Genomic DNA, 18680 nt, shown 5'->3' with positions numbered 1-18680 from the left:
TTATTGCCGAGTACGACATGAATTGTAAAAACAAATTAAATATATAAATATTATGAGGTGACCTTCGTTTGAACCCGCAGTTTTCTAAGCAATACGTTATCTCGTCTCATTTTTAATTTTACATTAATAACAAGTAATAATCTATTAGTCTGTTATGTCAAGAATTACTCAATAGGTCCTTCCACACCAACAATTAAGTCTGAGTCACCTCTCATATTGATGTAGATTTATAGAACGCCTTGGTCGACCAGCTAATGGCTCCCATGATTTTCCCATTACGACGACTGAGGGAAAATTGTTTTCAAAAATAAGATGTTTTAACCGTCGCAATGTAGATACAAAATAATTTAAAAAAATATTAATTAAATATATAACTTAACTAGCTAATCGTCGCGAATATTTTGAATTATTCTCTCTAATTCCTGCTTCCCCCTTCCTTCTGAATTATTCTCTCTAATTCCTGCTTCCCCCTTCCTTCTTAAGTCCACGCGAGCTGGTTCTCGATGTCACCGCCTAACTGTGACATCAATTCCATCGCGCACAAAGAAATTTGGCAACTCCTTTCTTTGTCGCACTACCAAAAAATGGAATTCCTTACCAGCTCACGTGTTCCCCTCCTCTTACAACCCGGGTTCCTTCAAACGAGGCGTGAAGAGGCATCTTGCGGGCCGGCAAGGCGGGGACGGCTAGTAAAGAACATTCTTCCCGACTGTACTGGCCATCGTCGCGTTTGGACTCTACTACCACTTACCATCAGGTGGAGTAAAATCATTTGCCATCCCGGGGCATATAAAAAAAAAAAAAAAACTATGCACGGGTAGATAAGAAGAAAAATGTATTTTTGATAAGATTTGCATAAAATACTTTCTTAGTGAGCGTTTACGTTGAGGAAGAAGTAACTGTGACAAATTTCAAGTCAATCGGGCGGATAGCATGTTATTTTACTTTATTTAATTGTTTCACTAACCTTTTATAAAATTAAGTAAAATAAATTTTGAAATATTATATACAACAGACATACTATATTTTGCAAGGATCAATACAATGAGATTTTTGGAAAATATTTTTATTTAATAAAATGATTGCCTAATTTTAAAGTAACTAATATTCCTATTTACCCGTCCAATTAAGCGTACAGCTCATAATTAATTAAGTTTTTGCTGTAATGAGCTCAATACATATTACGACAAAAGTGTATATTATTATCATATATCGAAAACAGAAATCCCATAGGACGAAATTTCTCATTACTGTAACTTAACTTTTATCGAAAAAATATGCCTATATATAGTTAAATTCAACTATAAATAAGATATATCTTATCTTAATGGGACATTGATTTTATATATGTATATTATACCTTGGAGAAATATTGTAAAAATATTTAAACAAGATATTACAAGCCTTCTTATTGCCTCCGCTGGAAACGACTGGCTCATTTTTCGCCCAGAGAATCGGTATTGTGATTCAACGCAAAGAAGCTGCTAGGAATCTTTGTCGCCATTCCACGCGGGCATGATTTGAATAGCTGCTGTTTTTCAATGTTGAGCTCTAAGACTATCTGATATCATATTAATATAAATAAGATGTTTTAATAACATTATATAGTCCTATATATGCTAGCATAATCCCATTCCATTTGAATATTCCTGTTTCTGTTGATTATTCCCTAATAAGTGAAAATATTAATGTAGTTAATTTACAATATTATATTTTAAGCTTTAAGCTTTACCCATATAAAATTAATTAAAAGATTAGCAATTTTTTTATGGGTATAAACCTTAAACTTCTTAAACCCAAATACTTCAGGATAATTCTATAAGTAAATAGGATATTATAATTTTTGGACGATATTTTAGCCTAATAATCAATGGCTTAGTTACAAGCTGTATTTTTTTCATTATTGACATATTTCTTATCTTTCAGCGTATGGAAACTTGGGTAGTGTTTTGACAACGCAAGGAAGGCTCGCCGAAGCCGAAGTAGCATTCGAGAAGGCGCTAAAGCATCGACCGAATATGGCCGACGTGCACTACAATCTGTAAGTACATTATAATAAATAACATAACATTTATTACACGAAAATACGAGAAAGCCGACGTGTGCTTTTCGCGTGTATTTATATTCATCGCATAAATTTCGATTTCACGCTACGTATGCGCGAGTTATGGGCATACCGCGTTATGAAAATTGGCGGAAAACACGTCCCATTATCAAAACAATAAATATAATATGATATATTTTTAATTTTGGCATTTCTTTTAATTATAAATATTTGTATATAAAATATGAATGATTTAAATTGTATGCATAATGAGAATATAACGTAATATCACCCGTTGTATTATAATATAATAATGATAAAATATATCAATTACATTCATTTATATTTAAAATTATGTAAATGTTACTTTGTTTCCGTTTTGTGAAATATAGTAACAAAAAGAATCGTTATTTGCGTCAATTAAAATACGAAAGCATTTTTGAAACATATTTAAAAAAATAAAATAATTTAGGAATAGAGTTTTCAAAGATGAAAAAAAAGTCTATTAAATTTTATAAATATATTAAATTATACTTATTTTATAAAGACAAATAATAAAGCTTTTGTACGACCTACATTAAAGATTTATATTCTATAAAAACTTGAGTGCAGCAGGAACTTTTTTTATACCTCTTATTAAATCTTATGTCCGATTACTATATTCGAGAAACGATTCGTATTGCTAGCGAATGGTAGAGCTATCTACATGCGTCCTAATATAAATGATGTTTTAATGACGCATATAGGTGACGTATAAAAACAATTTGGTTACTGATGTACAATTAAGTGTCGTTAAATATAATAAGAAAATTTGCTGTTATTTAAACATACTTTATTCTTACAATTTCAATTTACGCGATTTATATTACCCATAGGCTATATATATTGTATTCGGTATTTTACCACAATCATACCTTTTTTCTCATGGCACGACATTTCGACATATGCATCTGCCGTGGTCACCATCTGACCACATGAGAATTTTATATGAAATACATTATTTAATAATAATCTATTATTATTCACTGAAAGTGTATTTAAACTGCGTATATAAAATATTAAATTTGATTCTTTTTAATGGAATAATTTTATTTTTCAACCGTAAATGCTTTAAATAAAATAATACGTTATATGTCGTAAGTATAATACAAGCGACGCAACGTAATCTATTTCTCTGTGAGTCTAAATCGGCTTCGCATACTAGATATAGATAAGTAGTATTATATCAAATATACTAATATTTTAGAGTCGGGTAGCTCAGGCGACATAATTCGATTAAATATGAACTAAAGGTTGTGAATATAAAAACTGAGCAGGAGCCATTGAGTTTTTTATGCGCTTAAGGAAAACAATGAGAGGACCTATATGTGTCGGACGATAGGGGAGCAATTTAGACAAAAAAGGCTCTTTTCCTTTTGAGGAAGAGGTTTGAATTTTATTTATTGGTGAATACATATTTGGTAAATATACATCCGTCTTAATTCCTAATGATGTTTTCCCCTTAATTCCTTATTAATTGTAAATATAAATTTAGCATATGAACATTGCCTAGGCTGGTCCTGCAAACTTTGGTCTAGAATAACGTGTTCTAATCACAAGGTCATCTTGGCTGCTTCTACATTATACAGTCGAAAGAAAAATCCTTTATAATAAAACTGTGAGGTTGGCCCAAAATTCTATTCTAATTCATTAAAAATAAAACACACATTGGTAATAGGATGCTGGTAAATACTTTAAAATTAATCTAGCTATTAGTAATTAATTAATTCCGTTTGTTCAGTCAAAACAAAAGTTAGTAGTAAATGGTAGTCAAAAATATAAGGTACCGCTCTTAGGTATAGCTCGTAGAGAACGGATTAGGCAGTATAATATATCCAGTGTAATGTTATTGAAAACATTTTTTTAATATATTCTATATATTCTAGGTAGAAGAAATCTAGGATGAACATAGACTGGAAAACATTCTAATTCGTTAAAATATTTTATAAAAATATTTTCACAGCAAATATTATTTCTTAAAATATCTATGTATTTTTAATAATTTTAGTAAGTGTTCGGTATTTAGTATATTGAAGTCGTTCAAAACGACGCAATCAATAGGGAGAGTAGGCTGGCCCATTAATTCAAGAGGCTTCGAGTTCTTGAATTAATCGGATACGCTCCTCTGCCACCTAAGCGTTGGGTTTCCGTGCAGTTTCACAAATTAACATCAAGCCATACGATCACACAATGTAATTACTGGCACGACAGCGTACGGTTAAAGTTTTTTCCGCAATAATTTGTATTCCCCTTTGTATTGCTTCAAAGTTATTCCATTTCCTAGACAAACAATCTTGAGAACTATTTAAAAGACATTATATTACAATAAACAGCTAGTATAATATATATATTATACTAGCTGTATATATATATATATTATACTAGCTGTTTTTTGTCACGCCACCCGCGATGAATGTTAGTGTTAACTATGTCACAGATAAATTCGGACAGACATTATTGGATTCAAGATTAGATTTATCACAGGAGATAGATTTTGCTAGCGTAGAACTCGCCTCGACTCGAATCGAATATATTTGTCTTAGCTCGTTAATTAAAGTATGTGTAAAATGAGAAGTAAAGATCTCTCATAACTGATAAAAATCAAAAAATTGATGGTCAGCAACCCGCCAGGTTTTAAAATGTAGATTTTGATACTATTACTGTATTTTTGTCACACCAAAAATCGTAGTCCTCCTTTACTTAACTTTCCCTAATTTGTATATTTTAAGTGATTTTTTTTTATTTATTCAATATAAAAATAGTAAGAAAGGATTTAAATTTATAATAAAATTTATTTAATATATCTTTGGGAAAATAGTGATTTATTCAAATTTGTGTATAAAATAGCGATTTATAAGTTTTTTTTTATCATTTTAGTTGACATCACTTATTTAAGAATTTTTTTTTACTATGTACAGATATTTTTATGAAATACAAAATTAAAATATTGCGACACAACTTGCGATCTTCGGATGATAATAAACTAGTTACCCCCTGCAGCCGAACACAAACCTACAGTAACTCTTTTACTGCAAAAACCATCAAACTTTGGAATGCACTACCTACAGATATTCGGCAGTCGAATTCATTGAGTATTTTTAAATACCGCTTGAAAAGCTATTATTTGTCCATTTCCAAGAAAGGTATGTATGTATGTAATAAGGTATATATGTAAATGCACTTACCTGTTCTCTTACAAAATTCTTTCACCAAAGGTTGTCTGTTAGAGATCGCTGTAAGCGATAAGACCGCCTTTGCGCACCATTTTTTATTTTCTTTTTCTTTGATTGTTTCCTACTTCTTTCATTTTATGTATATGTTGTGCAAAAAGTGTTAAATAAATAAATAAAATAAAAAGAACAAAATACACATTACAAATTTAAAGTAAAAACACGCCGTCTAAAAGATTGTCCTGTAGCATTGTACCCAAGACGCTGGCACTATTACCTTTCTGCACCGAAAGACTCAGCCTTTGGGCTAAATAAGCGCCAGCTATTATAAGTTATATTTATTTTGTCACATTTACATAGAACCGTAATATAATATTTAATGTAAGCAAACATTATTTTAATTCTGTTCACAAGTGGCGCTGCAAATAGAATTTGAATGGAATCAAGTTATACTTATTTCATAAAATAATTAAATTTGATTCAGAATAATGATATAAATTCTAACGGATTTTATTATGAATATTGTCACAGTAAACTAAATATTTTAACATCAAAAATGTATTTAAAAGTTTCAAACAATTAAAACAGAGTCCACTATAAAATAATTATTAATAGCTTGATAAATAATGTCTAATATTTTCAATAACTATTTGAATATAAATTTCATATTTTAGACATTTATAAAATAATTATTTAAAAGATAACTTATAACAATGAGATCGATATTTGACACCGGGAATCAAAATTAATTTACGAAAAAAATCCAAAAAGTTTTTTTTAAATGACAAATGTTTGTATTAATCTTAGAAAGAATTATAATAAAATATTATCCTACAAGAAAAAGATGCAAACTATTTGAGTATCTTGTTCGTTTATTTAGTCTCATGGAAGTTTAAATTTGCTAGTTATACATGGAAAAGTATATTTTGTTACATTTCGCAAGATTTTAAATTTATAAGTAAAAAGTTTTGATTATATAAAACCGCCAATACGCGAACTTCAGGAATCTTTGTCATGTCATTTTTGGAGTATTAGTGGGTAAGATTCCCACATAACTCGGTGTCCTTTAAGATCTGAAAAATACAGCACTTATAGATTAATCGTTTTAACAGGGAATAGACTATAAACTAAAACTACCTTTTATACGCAATATCAGGGGTACTATATACACGGTATCAGTGGCGTGAATGTCAATTCACGTCACCGGTACCGCAAATGAACGTACAGTGCATTTCGCTTTGATTGCTTCTATCTTGGAAATTTCAAGTTCAATAATAAACTTCCTAATCGACCGGATATTTTCAAAAATATTGTCAAATTTAAAGTGATGGTAGAATCAGATGCATCGTGAACAACTTTAGAGTTATCGAAAGCAGACAAAGAAAATGGTTTAAAATGAGGACTTACCGTACTAAATGACCTGAAAAGGTTCGTTATAATGGTTGGTCTTAAGGGATGTAGTTAAACTATGTCCTTAAGAAAATTTTATAGACATAATTCAGAGCAGTATTTTGAGATCGGACGCATTAAGTAGTGCTGAAGTATAATGTCAAAAATATCAAACAGTTCTGGATAAGACATGTATACCAGACATAATCACCAAATCTTATTTCTTGTGATTTAATTCTTAATTTATTTACAGGGGTAAAGATAAAATACTATTAGGTAAAGATAATTATGGACCGGTCTCCAATTCTATTTATTGCTAATATAAATATTATCTCAATACAAGCATATGAGGCCTTTACTATTTACTAGATTACAATGTAAACAAAGTAACTATCCCACTGCTAAGCAAAGGTCTCTTTCTTCTTTTGGAGAGGGTTTGGGTGTTATTCCATCTGGCTGTTCCTATGCGGGTTGATGAATAAACATGTGTTGGATTTTCACCCAACACATGTCAATATAGTGATGCTTTGAACTCTGAAACTGTGAATCTTTACCAAAATCTACGGTAAAGATTCACATCTTCTAGCGACTGAGCCAAATCGGCTATAGCTCGGTGCATTAATATAATAAGGTTTTTTCACTAAAACGAAAAGAATGGTCCTAAATATAATTTTTCTCTTTATGATATATTGTTATGCGATATCTTCAATGATATTGCACTAATGTATTTTTTTCTTTTTGAGCCTTGGAAAGCACGTATATCCATTGATGACCTGAACTTTCTTGGTCCTGAAAAAAGAATTAGCGTGCTAAAATGAAAAAAAAATGAAAATTTTTGAGTACATATGAAATTGGCATTTTGTACGGAGGGATTTAAAGTTAATTTTTTTTTTGTAAAATATATTTAATTAATCAAAGTATGCACTTTTGCCATCTCATAGGTAGTTCATTGATCCCTTTACTAAAAAAACCATGGGGGCGAGAATCAATAAACTCTTTGAAGGCGGTTTGGACTGCCGCATCGGAGTTGAATTTTTTTCTTTGTAAGAAGTTGTCCGAATTCCGGAAAAAATGGTAATCTGTTGGAGCAAGTAATGATGTAATGATTTGATTTAAAATCCCTTCATTTTTGTATCGGTTGAGCAATGTAACACAGCAATCGACGCATGTTAGCAAGTTCGATTCACTCAATTTATGAGGTACCCATCGTTTAAATTTTTTTACTTTCCCGATTTGCTTTAAGTGGATTAATACAGTTTTATCCTTACCCCGAAGCCTGCAGCTGTCTCTGAAGTGCTTTGTGATGGATCCGCTTCCACAATAGCCTTTAATTCTTTATTTTCCACTTTGGTCTCCGACCGTCCACAGGGTTGGTTCTGAAGGACAAAATTTCCAGAACGAAAACGTTGAAACTAAAAACGTACCGTGCTTTGTTTTGCGACACCAACGCCGTACACATCATTAATTCTTCGAGCTGTTTCTGCAGCACTGGTGCCACGGTAGAATTCGTACTCGTAAATATACCGATATTTCATGTTTTCCATTGTGCGGTAATAAGCGACGCCAAAAAAAAAAAATTACGAGGAAAAAACAAATGAGTTTTCAAAACTCAAATATACCAGCTAAATAAATTTATAAATTTGAATTTGGAAATTAATTTAAGATCAAAGTGGTCAATACGACAAAACGCTAATTTCATATGTAAGGACCTAATACATATATACGTAATAACTATGTATTACACATGATAATCGAGTCATGTATTTTCTGATATTATCTTTAATAATATGTGATTCGAAAAATCAAATAAGCCCGGCACGCTGGGTTTTTACGATACTCGCTGTTGTTTCCCTTTTTACGACTGGGAAAATTTATTAGCAATGGAATCTACAGATATTGAAGTTGTTAGGTTTACATTCAATAGTAAAGGTTTGGTCATCAGGCAAATAGGCCATCTGATGGTAAGTGGTCACCACCACCAATAGACATTGGCACCGTAAGAAATATTAACCGTGCCTTATCCATTGGCAATCAATGCAATAAAAATCTTGGAAACCAAGGTTTCATGTGCCTTGTGGCTGTGATTACGCTGGCCTCCCATCCGGAACAGAACAATATTAGGTATTACTGTTTGGCGGTAGGCTATGTTATGAGTGGATGGTACCTACCAAGACGGTCTTTGCTTTATATAAACTTTATCTTTTGTTAATCAATATAAAAACGATATAGGTCCGGTTTTTTCATATTCTGATGATTTATTTTTCTAGATTCTCTTGAATTATGTACCTCCTATATTTATTTAAATGCTTCGTTAGTCTAGTGGTAATAAATAAAAGTTATTAAGTTTTAGTAGGGTCTGATCAACTGCCAGTCGATTTATAAAATTATTTATGAATAGATTTAAATTTGAGACAAAGAGTAACTACTGAACTTCTTGTCGGTTCTTCTCAGGTTTATCTAAATTCTAAGCCGGAATCCTGTTAAATTATGATTCAAAAGTATTTATAAGAATCACTTGAATATAAAATATTCATAGTATGATAAAATAAAATTTTATGAAATATATTATTATTATCGGGAAGGAAAATAAAAAAATAAAACAAATCAATTAACGCTTCAATTCTTCAAGGAAGCGTAATAGGTTTTCTCTTGTTTTTGTTACACTTCAACGACTTACCAAAAACATAAAAGGGCAAGCATTTAATTCGCGGGTAGATATGAAACTAGTAAATAAATATCACATTGTATATCTACTTATATACAATATGTATGTACATGTAACATTGATTATGTAATCAATTGCATAACTACATCTTATGTCAAACAAAGAATAGCAATTCAAATTAAGAACGTTAACTCAAGAACATTGAGCTTTTTTTATGCCGCTATGACCCTCTGTGGTCTACGCCGAAGGGCCTTTCATGAACAGTGAACTGGAACACTTAACTTACATAATTTATTTAAAAATAGATTTTCCTCATGTATATATTGGATTTAATATAATGTTTAATAGTCTTTCCAAAATAGGGAAGTCTCCCAATTCGGCTTTTTTTATTTACTATCGTTGCACGGCATGAGATATTTTTATCACCTTAGTCTGGGTGTGGTCTAGTCTTTTAATGATAATGTGTCAAAGACTGCAAGACTCAAACTGTTTGTTAGTTGGACATCGTTCGATGTGACCGAGCTCGTTAAATTGCTTAATAGCCTTAGTGCCTAATTGACGACTCACGACGAGAAAGCTAACTATTTCACACTTACTTTTTCCAGCTTCATTTAAAGAAATTATTGTGTCCTCTTTCAAAGACAACAGAACAAAAGAAAAGTAGCTAATCTACTATAATATTATAAATACGAAAGTCTGTTTGTCTATTACGCTTTCATGACTAGAAAGAAGACTAAATCAATTTTGAGGAAATTGAATGCGAAGCAAACTTGAACCTCCTTGAGGAAGGTCGTCGGCTACTCTTTCACAACAACCCGAGCCTGAAACATTAACATATCCCCCCCTTACCTTACACGCGAAACCGCAGACGAACAATATATATAATTATAACGTTTCAAGAATACACGCATCTAAATAATATATCACCATTCAGTCAATAGACAACATTTTATAGGTGAGGAATGAAATGAGTTCTTACCGAATAGCACCGCTAAGAACCACCGCACCGCAGAGGTTAGAACGTGTGAATATTAACCGATAAACGCGGGTTCAAACCCTGTTCAGAGAGCACCACTGAATTTTCAAGTGCCTAATTTGTGTTTATATTTCATCTCGTATTCGCGATTAGGGAAAATATTATGAAAAAACCTACATGTGCCTAATTTTATTGAAATTCGGCCACTTATGTATCCAAGCCGGAGTGGTGTGGCAGAATAAGTTCCAAATCTTCTACTCAAAGGGAGAGGAGGACTTAGCCCATGTACAGTGTAGCTGATTTGTCTGAATTCCTATCTATTTGGTCCTTACATATGAAATTGGCGTTTTATACGGGAGGAATATAAAATTATAATTTTTTTGTAAAATATATTTAATTAATCAAAGTATGCACTTTTGTCATCTCATAGGTAGTTCATTGATCCCTTTACTAAAAAAACCATGGGGCAAGAATCAATAAACTCTTTGAAGGTTCAAAGAGTTTATTGATTCTTACCCCATGGTTTGGACTGCCGCATCGGAGTTGAATTTTTTTCCTTGTGAGAAGTTATCGGAATTCTGGAAAAAATGGTAATCTGTTGGAGCAAGGTCCGGGGAGTACGGTGGATGTCGTAGACATTCTAATTGTAGCTCATCTAACTTAGTGGTTGTTTGTTGTGCAGTGTGTGGTCTTCCGTTGTCGTAAAGCAGCAGTGGCCTTGTTTAGCAGCTAGTTCTACCTTCATGATTTGCAATTGCTGACAATAGATATCTGCCGTAATCGTTTGGCCAGATTTTAGAAAACAGTAGTGAACGACACTGGCGCTAGTCCACCAAATACTCAAAAGTAACTTTTTCTGAGTCAATTTTCATTTATGGCAGGATTTGGCTGGGTCTCCAGGATTCAGCCATTGCGACGAGCGCTTCCGATTTTCGTTCAGTATCCAATTTTCACAACAAGTAATGATTCGATTTAAAATCCCTTCATTATTGTGTCGGTTGAGCAATGTAACACAGCAGTCGACGCGTGTTTGCAAGTTCGATTCACTCAATTCATGAGGTACCCATCGTTCAAGTTTTTTTTACTTTCCCAGTTTGCTTCAAGTGGATTAATACAGTTTTATCACTTATTCCGAAGCCTGCAGCTATCTCTGAAATGCTTTGTGATGGATTCGCTTCCGCAATAGCCTTTAATTCTTCATTTTCTACTTTGGTCTCCGGCCGTCCACGGGGTTGGTTCTGAAGGTCGAAATTTCCAGAACGAAAACGTTGAAACCAAAAACGTACCGTGCTTTCTTTTGGGACACCAGCGCCGTACACATCATTAATCCTTCGAGCTGTTTCTGCAGCACTGGTACGGTAGAACGGAGGAAAAAACAAATGAATGACTGTTTTCAAAACTCAAATTAATTTATTAATTTGACTTTAAAATTCTTAACCAAAGTCAGTACGACAAAACGCTAATTTCATATGTAAGGACCTAATATTTTCCTTTTATTCTGTAACGGTCTTAGTTTTATTATACATGAAAATTACACTTCAAATTTATTTTGATTTGCTTAATAACTCATAATAATAATCAACTGGTGGTAGGGCTTTGTGTAAGCTCGTCTGGGTAGGTACCACCGACTCATCAGATATTCTACCGTAAAACAGCAGTACTTGGTATTGTTGTGTTCCGGTTTGTAGGGTGAGTGAGCCAGTGTAATTACAGGCATAAGGGATATAAAATCTTAGGTCCCAAGGTTGGTGGGGCATTGGCGATGTAAGCGATAGTTAACATTTCTTACAGTGCCAATATCTAAGGGCGTTGGTGACCACTTACCATCATGTGGCCCATATGCTGGTCCGCCTTCTTATTCTATAAAAAGTGTCCAACAATTTATAACGTATTTATCGTGACGGTATAAATAAAATTATTCACAATTTATCTAATTAATGATAATTATTTCAAGTCCTACGTATTGTTTTCATAATATTACGAGTTGCTTGTTCAAATAATGTGATGCTTGTTATAAAGGTATTCCCATTACAGACGTGTCATACATATATGATGTCTACATCTGAATCTGTTCACAGAATCCCAATTCAGAATGCTTACCTTGTAACATGTATTTATTTCAATCACATTTTGATGTAAAAGATTTAATTAAAATTAATTAAATAAAAAATTAAAGTGTTTATTTTTTTTCTTTCAAGGTTAAATCAAACACATATTCGACCTATATTTTCATTTTCACACAGCTTATAATTACAAACGGGTGGGTACAAATCCCATATGGATGTTTATTTGTAGTATATTCTATTAGATATAGATAAAAACAACAGCTTGAACGCAGATAATTATTAATATTATTTAGCGTTATAGCGCAATGGTTTATGGGGCGCCTAACGATGTAAAAAGTCGCAGGTTTGATTCTGATCACTTGGGTTACTGTCGTCTCCACTCCTAACAGTAGCCTAGGAGAATAAGATGCAATTGGACCTTCATATTTTTGCACATCTTAATACTTATCGAAAGATAAGCTTAATTTCTCTCGTTTATTTAATTTAATTTTATTAGGATTTCAGGGGCTCTCAGATTGCAGGGGCTCTCTTTGATGAATTCTAACTTTCAAAAGAAGCCTCAGAGGAGATGGACCTGGCGAAGACCCGATAACGTGACAAAGAACGAGATAGACTTTATCATTTCGAATAAAAGGCACATATTTAGAGATGTTTCAGTGATCAACAGGTTTAATACCGGAAGTGATCACCGCTTGGTTCGAAGCACTCCAAATATCGACTTCAAGGCCGAAAGATCGAGAATGATGAGGTCTACTCTCCGACCTACCATGCTTCAAGCTGCTCAAGGCTCCGAAAAGTTCCAAATGGAACTTCAAAATCAATTCACCGCGTTGGAAACCATAAGCAGCATTGATGAGAAAACCGACACGCTGGTTAAAATACTGCAAAACACATCCCGCAAGTGTTTCCACCACAGAGAAGAGACAACGCACCAAAACTCTCTGCTGAGACACTCGAGCTCATGAGAAAACGACGAGAACTACCATCGTTTTTGTCAGATAAGGCCTTAAACCGAACAATAAAAACGCTGACGCGACGCGATCTCCGACGCTCCAATACCCGTGCCATCAAGGCTGCGATTGAGCAAAATCGGTTTTGGGAGGCCGCGTCTGACAAAAATTAAAACTGAAAATGGTGGGGTCGTTACCTCTAGGCCTGAGATTGTCGGAGAAGTAGAGAGGTTTTATGGGCAGTTGTTCTCTTCAAGATCGGATAAACCCGTGGGAATCAGTATTGATGACCAGCGCGCCCCTCTTATGTGCCATTACTCCCAGGAGCTCCCGGTCGTTGACCAAGGCGAGATTAGGGTGGCTCTAGAACAGCTTAAAAACAACAAAGCTCCGGGAGATGACAGAATCACAACAGAGTTGCTTAAGGCAGGCGGGACTCCGGTCCTGAAAGAGCTAGCAAGCCTCTTTAATTCCATCATCCAACATGGCAAGACCCCGGAAACGTGGAGCGGGAGTGAGGTGGTACAGACCGATCTCCCTCATGACTCAGGAGTCACGTGTATAAGCTGTTCTCAAGAGTCGTCACGAACCGTCTCGTCAGACGACTTGACGAGTTCCAGCCCCCAGAGCAAGCCGGCTTGCTATCAGGATACAGCAACGTGGACCACATCCATACTGTTCGGCAGATTGTGCAGAAGACCGAAGAGTACAATCAGCCGCTGTGTATGGCATTTGTGGACTACGAGAAAGCCTTCGACTCCATCGAAACCGGGGCAGTGCTCGACTCATTGCAGAGATGTCATATCGACTGGAGATATATCGAGGTACTGAGATATCTGTACAACGCCACTACAATGACTGTCCATATCCAGGACTGTAAGACGAAGGCGATCCAACTGCGCAGAGGGGTGAGACAGGGGGATGTAATATCCCCGAAACTGTTCACTAACGCGTTGGAAGACGTTTTCAAGACGCTGGATTGGACTGAGTATGGAGTCAATGTAAACGGCGAGTACATCTCACACCTTCGATTTGCCGACGATATCGTCACCATAGCAGAGTTGCTGGAACAACTCACCGAAATGCTGCGTAGCCTAGGCGAGTCTTCCCGGTGTGTCGGTCTCGGTATAAACTTGGACAAGACCAAGGTCATGTTCAATAGGCATGTCGTGCCGGGACCGATATACGTCGAGGGGAAACCTCTCGAAGTTGTTAGTGAATATACCTACCTAGGACAGATCTTCCTGCGTCTTACCTGCCATGACATACGGCGCCGAAACGTGGACACTAACTGCGGGACTAGTCCACAAATTCAAAGTCGCTCATCGTGCTATGGAGCGAGCTATGCTCGGAGTATCTTTGAAGGATAAGATAAGAAATGAGATTATCCGGAAAAGAACCGGATTCACCGACATAGCTTGCAAAATTAGTAGGCTGAAGTGGCAGTGGGCTGGTCACGTATGTCGTAGGACCGATGGCCGTTGGAGCAGACGAGTCCTACAATGGAGACCGCGAATCGGCAAGCGCAGCGTAGGGCGCCCTCCAGCCAAGTGGACCGACGACCTTAAGAAGGTGGCGGGCACCAACTGGATGCGGAAGGCGGAGGACAGGGAGCTTTGGCGCACCTTGGGAGAGGCCTATTTTCAGCAGTGGACAACGATTGGCTGTTGATTGATTGATTGAGGATTTTCAACAAGGAATACACATCACAAGCTTAAATCACACGTTACGTGAGTTATATGTCTGTGTGCTCCCTCAATTATAGGAAACCACAGCATCCATCTTATATAACCAAGTAACAGAAATAATACGTATACTAAAAATGTAAGTTTTTTTTATGATCGTTTTCAATGTTAACGTATTAATACATTTACGAGTATGACGGGAATAATTAATTTTAATATTTAAGATGTGTTATTAAAATATTCACAAAATTTACGTATTTGACTCTTTTTAAATACGACAGTCATGAAAGAATTTAATTGAAGGTTTTATATATTTTTACTTCATTACTTTAGTAGTTCGGCTTTTAAAAAAGGAAACGAAATAATTATAATCAATTCGATACGCGTAGCGCTTGTCTGACAAAATGAAATTTCATATATTATAAACAACTAAAAAGCTTTACTTTTTAACGAAGGTGTATGATATATATATTTTTTCGTTTTGTTTATGTTCCCACTGATCGTTTGAAAGTTAAATGTAATTGAAAAAAGAAAATTATATTGCTTAATAAAATTGCTTTCATGTTTAACAGTTTACGGATTATGGTTTGGGCAACGGTAGTTTCGGTGTGCTCGGTTTTCCAATTATACTTTATGAGATTTATCATTTATTTCGAATACATTATAACTCAATATTAACCTTTTAATACTTCTACTTTACAAAATAATAAAATTAAATTCAAATATTTAAATAGAAAAACATAAAATTTTATCTATAAAATTATCAAATTCGTCTCACATCGCCTTTAAATATCTGTTCCATTGCATTTTTCAAAATTAGTTATTAATAGTACTCGTAAATATGAATATGGTATGAATATTTACATTTATATCTAGGCAATAGCCTTGATATAAAGTCAAACCCAAAGTCGGTCAATCAACAGAAACTGATTGCCCAGCGTCTGGTAAGTGTGGACATTCTCGTGCCTCCCTTCAGTTTAGCCACCGTGGTTGAAATCGGTCAGTAGGGCATTGTTATCATCATACAATATATATGTTTATGTATAAAGAATTAAAATGATTTGTTATTATTATTATTATTTAACTTGTAATTGGCATACCTATTAACAACCTTTCGTGTATTCTTTGAGGTTAGCTGAAAAAGATTGCAGTAGCGTTAAGTCCTTTTGTGTGATTAATTTTATTTATGCAATAAATGGTAAGCCGAGATGACCCAGTGGTAGGAACACGTGAATGTTAACCGACAAACCCGGGCAGGCACTATTTAATTTTCATGTGCTTTATTTGTGATTATAATTCATCTTGTGCTTTACGGTGAAGGAAAACATTGTGAGGAAACCTGCATGTGTCTGACTTTACTGAAATTCTGCCACATGTTTATTCAACCAACCCGCACTAGAGTAGCGTGGTGGAATAAGCTCCAAACCTTCTCCTCAAAAAAGGGGAGAGAAGGCTTTTAGCCCAGCAGTGGGATATTCGCAGGCTGTTACGGATGCAATAAATTATGTAACTATAATTATCCAAGCATCTTAACATTCTATTCATCATGATGAACGGCATACCGTATGTTTCTTTCTAATTATTAAATGGGAAGGCAATCTATCATTTAACATATCTGATGGTAAGTGGTTACGTCACTAGTCAATAGAAACAGGCCATACAGAGAAAAAAAACACTTCTTACGCTGTCAATGGGCTGCTAACCATAGGATGTAAGATTTTATGTCTTGTAATCTGTAACTACACTGGCTCACGTATCAAATAAGCAAGCAGCACATCATTTTGAGATTTGAAGGTAGAATAAGTAAGGAGTGGATCGTATGTATCTCTATGAGCATAAATAAAACACTAACAATGAATAAAAAGGCCGCAGATCCCGAGGACCTGGGTTCAAATCTTGGGTTCAAAGGTTGGGTATTAAGCAGTTATTGAATTTTCTGCCGAGACATTTCCAGTTTCAGCCCGGAGGTTAGAACTTGGCAGTTTTTACAGTCTTGAAATCACGTAAGAAGTCGTTAGTATTACATCTGATCTTGCCAGTCCTGTAAGGCTGTCCTCCCCCTCTCCATTGGATTGTGAAAGAAAAAGGAATAGAGAGTGTATTTGTATTCGTGCACAAACTTATAATCGAATAAAAGTTGTCCTCTATATAGAAAATAATGTATCTATACTTTTTGGGACTCTGACATTGAGGTGCTGTCAGTTGACTAGTCTCTCTTGAAATTGGCCACCGTAGCTAAAATCGGTCAGAAGGAGATCGTTCACGAGATCACGATAGGGATCCAATTCACCTGCTTAAGCATTACCAGGGAAACTTAAGCCAAACTAAGTATGCATGTTACCAAGGTTGCTGGCGCATTAGCGATGTAAGCGATGGTTAACATTTCTTACAATGTTAATGTCTATATATAATATAATAATATAATATATTAATTATATTATTAATAATATATTAATAATAAATTAATAATATATTATATATTATTAATAATATATTAATATAATAATATAATATAATAGCCGAGATGGCCCTGTGGTAAGAACGCGTGAATCTTAACCGATGATCGTGGGTTCAAACCCGGGCAAGCACCACTGAATTTTCATGTGCTTAATTTGTGATTATAATTCATGTCGTGCTTTACGGTGAAGGAAAACATCGTGAGGAAACCTGCATGTGTCTAATTTCACTGAAATTCTGCCACATGTGAATTCTACCAACCCGCATAGGAGCAGCGTGGTGGAATAAGCTCCAAACCTTCTCCTCAAAAAGAGGAGAGGAGGCCTTTAGCCCAGCAGTGGGACATTCACAGGCTGTTACGGTTAATGTCTATGGGCGTTACCACTTACCGTCAGGAGGCCCAAAAGCTCGTTCGCCTAACTATTCTATAAAAAAAAAAATTGTACAGTAAAGTATTTACTAATTAAAATAATTACTATATTACCAAGTAGAATCGCTATAAAGTATAAAATAATTCAGTGAATACATTCTATTACATGAACTTACGCAAATGGGAAAAGAAGATTAAGCTGTGATTTTATACAAAAGATTAGATTATTCCATTTCTGGCGGTAAGAAATCACTTGAGCACGTACGTGTCTCCAGATTTATGCACGGAAGGCCGGGGTTACACTGTTAAGTGCAGACAGAGAACATGTTATCAATAGTGTTTGATCTGTGTAAGCTGTTAACATGATGAATAGACATTTATTTTAAATCTTATTTAGTATATAATTAAATCAAAAATACTTATTTTATTATTCATATTATAATAGCTTAATTTTATAGATTAATCATAGACTATATTAAGTTATAACTTCAAACAAGATATCATTTTGATTCGTTTGTTGAAAATCTGTATTATGTAAATATTCAATGGATAAATTCCATTACTAGCTCTGCAAATCCATATTCACTCGACACCGTTTCCATTAAGAGGAAATGGAAGTACTTATAGTCATATACCGAACTTGGTACAGTCGTGCATACGTATCTAGTGAATGTATTTGTATGTGTACAGGCAATAGCGCACATGTGTAAATTGTAGGTAGTAGAAAATGAGGCGAGGCAAGCGTAGTAGCGAAAGTGGTAGCGTGTCCCGACGGCGATAAGGCGTAGATTAAACTCATGTTTGCTCACACACACATATTTAACATTCTCGCCAGCTAGACTCGTGACAACACTTGCGAGGTATTTTGC

The 18680-nt window shown here is 34.6% G+C and overlaps 2 protein-coding genes across 2 annotated transcripts in view; one reads left to right on the top strand and one right to left on the bottom strand.

Annotated features, from left to right (window-relative positions):
- Positions 1-18680, bottom strand: part of LOC126771045 (calcium/calmodulin-dependent protein kinase type 1-like) — a 370899-nt gene that overhangs the window by 27910 nt on the left and 324309 nt on the right. The window lies entirely within an intron of this gene.
- LOC126771038 (protein O-mannosyl-transferase TMTC1-like) overlaps positions 1-18680 on the top strand; it is a 121842-nt gene that overhangs the window by 90950 nt on the left and 12212 nt on the right. The window contains exon 5 of the mRNA XM_050490693.1: positions 1927-2041. Coding sequence (XP_050346650.1) covers positions 1927-2041 — 115 coding nt within the window. The remainder of the gene's footprint in view (positions 1-1926; positions 2042-18680) is intronic.

The sequence above is a fragment of the Nymphalis io genome, chromosome 10 (genome assembly GCF_905147045.1).
Source record: "Nymphalis io chromosome 10, ilAglIoxx1.1, whole genome shotgun sequence".
NCBI classification, from domain to species: Eukaryota; Metazoa; Arthropoda; class Insecta; order Lepidoptera; family Nymphalidae; genus Nymphalis; species Nymphalis io.
This window is presented reverse-complemented; position numbering and strand designations above follow the sequence as displayed.